Raw genomic sequence first — 1,394 nt, forward strand, 5'->3', positions numbered from 1 at the left:
TCCCCCTGCCGGGCGGGCTCAGCGCTGAGTCTGAGGGCGTCAGGAGCGGACGGTCCTCCCGCTAAATGCGGGGCCGGGGGCTGTGCCCATGTGGTTCCGACCAGGCTCTCCGTCACTCCCCGCAGCGGAGGCCAACGCCATCAGCGAGAACACAGAGACGCTGCACCTGAGCCCGGCGGTCACCACGGCGTACGTGGGCCCGAGCGTGAAAGTGCAGCAGCCGGGCGTGTGCGAGCGCTCCTGTGAGGAGCTGGGCAGCATGGCTAGCGAGCTGTCTGGGCTGCGCGTCGTCGTCAACCAGCTGCACGAGAGCCTCCGGAAAGTGGTGGGTGCGGCCCAGGCACAGCCCACCTGCACGCACGGCTGAGGGCCCAGCCCGTCCTGACTGCCCAGGGTGGGTGGTCCGTGGGGGTCGAGGGAATGGGCACAGCAAGACCGAGGAGACCTTCTGGAATTTTCCACCAGGAGCGTGGGGTGGGTGGGAACACGCTCAGGCAGCCAGCACTGAGCACGTGTCAGGTGAAGTGACACGGCGAGGTGTGAGTGGCCTGTGCGTTGCTCGGTTCGCACACCCGCGCCCTCCACGGTGCACGTCTCAGGAGTCGCTCTGCACACCTGGCTCCCTCTGGGCCCGCAGAGCTGGGGGAGGGACGTCTTTCCCAGGGAGCCCAACCACCGAGGGTTCCTGTCTGTCCTTAAACCCGCCCCGATTTCCAGTCCAACGACAACCAGTTCCTCTGGGAGCTCATCGGGGGCCCCCCGAAGACCAGGAACATGTCCGCGTGCTGGCAGGACGGCCGGTTCTTCGCGGAAAACGAGACCTGGGTGGTGGACAGCTGCACCAAATGCACCTGCAAGGTGAGGCCCGCAGCCTGCGCTCCGGGCGCGGACCCTGCCTCCGCTCCTCAGCCCCTGGCACTGGCCGGGCAGCCGGCCTTGGTGGGCCATCAGGAGTGGGGGAGCAGAGGTGGCTACATGAACGCCTCTCTTTCCTCGCAGAAATTTAAAACTGTCTGCCACCAAATCTCCTGCCCGCCGGTGACCTGCGCCAACCCGTCGCTGCTGGAGGGGGACTGCTGCCCGTCCTGCTTCCACTGTGAGTGCGGCCGGCCTCGGTGATCAGCAAGCGTCTGCAAGGCCTTGAATGAGGACCGAGGGCTTCTGTCCGGCCGGTCCCTCCTGCGCGATCACCGGGGGAGGCGTGACCGGCCTGTTTCCCTCCCAGCGGCCGACGGTGAGGAGGGCTGGTCCCCGTGGGCTGAGTGGACCCAGTGCTCCGTCACCTGTGGGCCCGGCACCCAGCAGAGAGGAAGGTCCTGCGACGTCACCAGCAACACCTGCCTGGGGCCCTCCATCCAGACGCGGGCCTGCAGCCTGGGCAAGTGCGACCACCG

General features: G+C 67.6%; 1 protein-coding gene across 1 annotated transcript in view; it reads left to right on the top strand.

Annotated features, from left to right (window-relative positions):
- The window catches only part of THBS2 (thrombospondin 2), a 14,103-nt gene that overhangs the window by 3,173 nt on the left and 9,536 nt on the right, over positions 1-1,394 (top strand). Inside the window, exons 5-8 of the mRNA XM_014542350.1 lie at positions 126-325; positions 718-858; positions 1,000-1,096; positions 1,226-1,394. Coding sequence (XP_014397836.1) covers positions 126-325; positions 718-858; positions 1,000-1,096; positions 1,226-1,394 — 607 coding nt within the window. The remainder of the gene's footprint in view (positions 1-125; positions 326-717; positions 859-999; positions 1,097-1,225) is intronic.

This window comes from Myotis brandtii, unplaced genomic scaffold, assembly GCF_000412655.1.
Source record: "Myotis brandtii unplaced genomic scaffold, ASM41265v1 scaffold1077, whole genome shotgun sequence".
Lineage (NCBI taxonomy): Eukaryota > Metazoa > Chordata > Mammalia > Chiroptera > Vespertilionidae > Myotis > Myotis brandtii.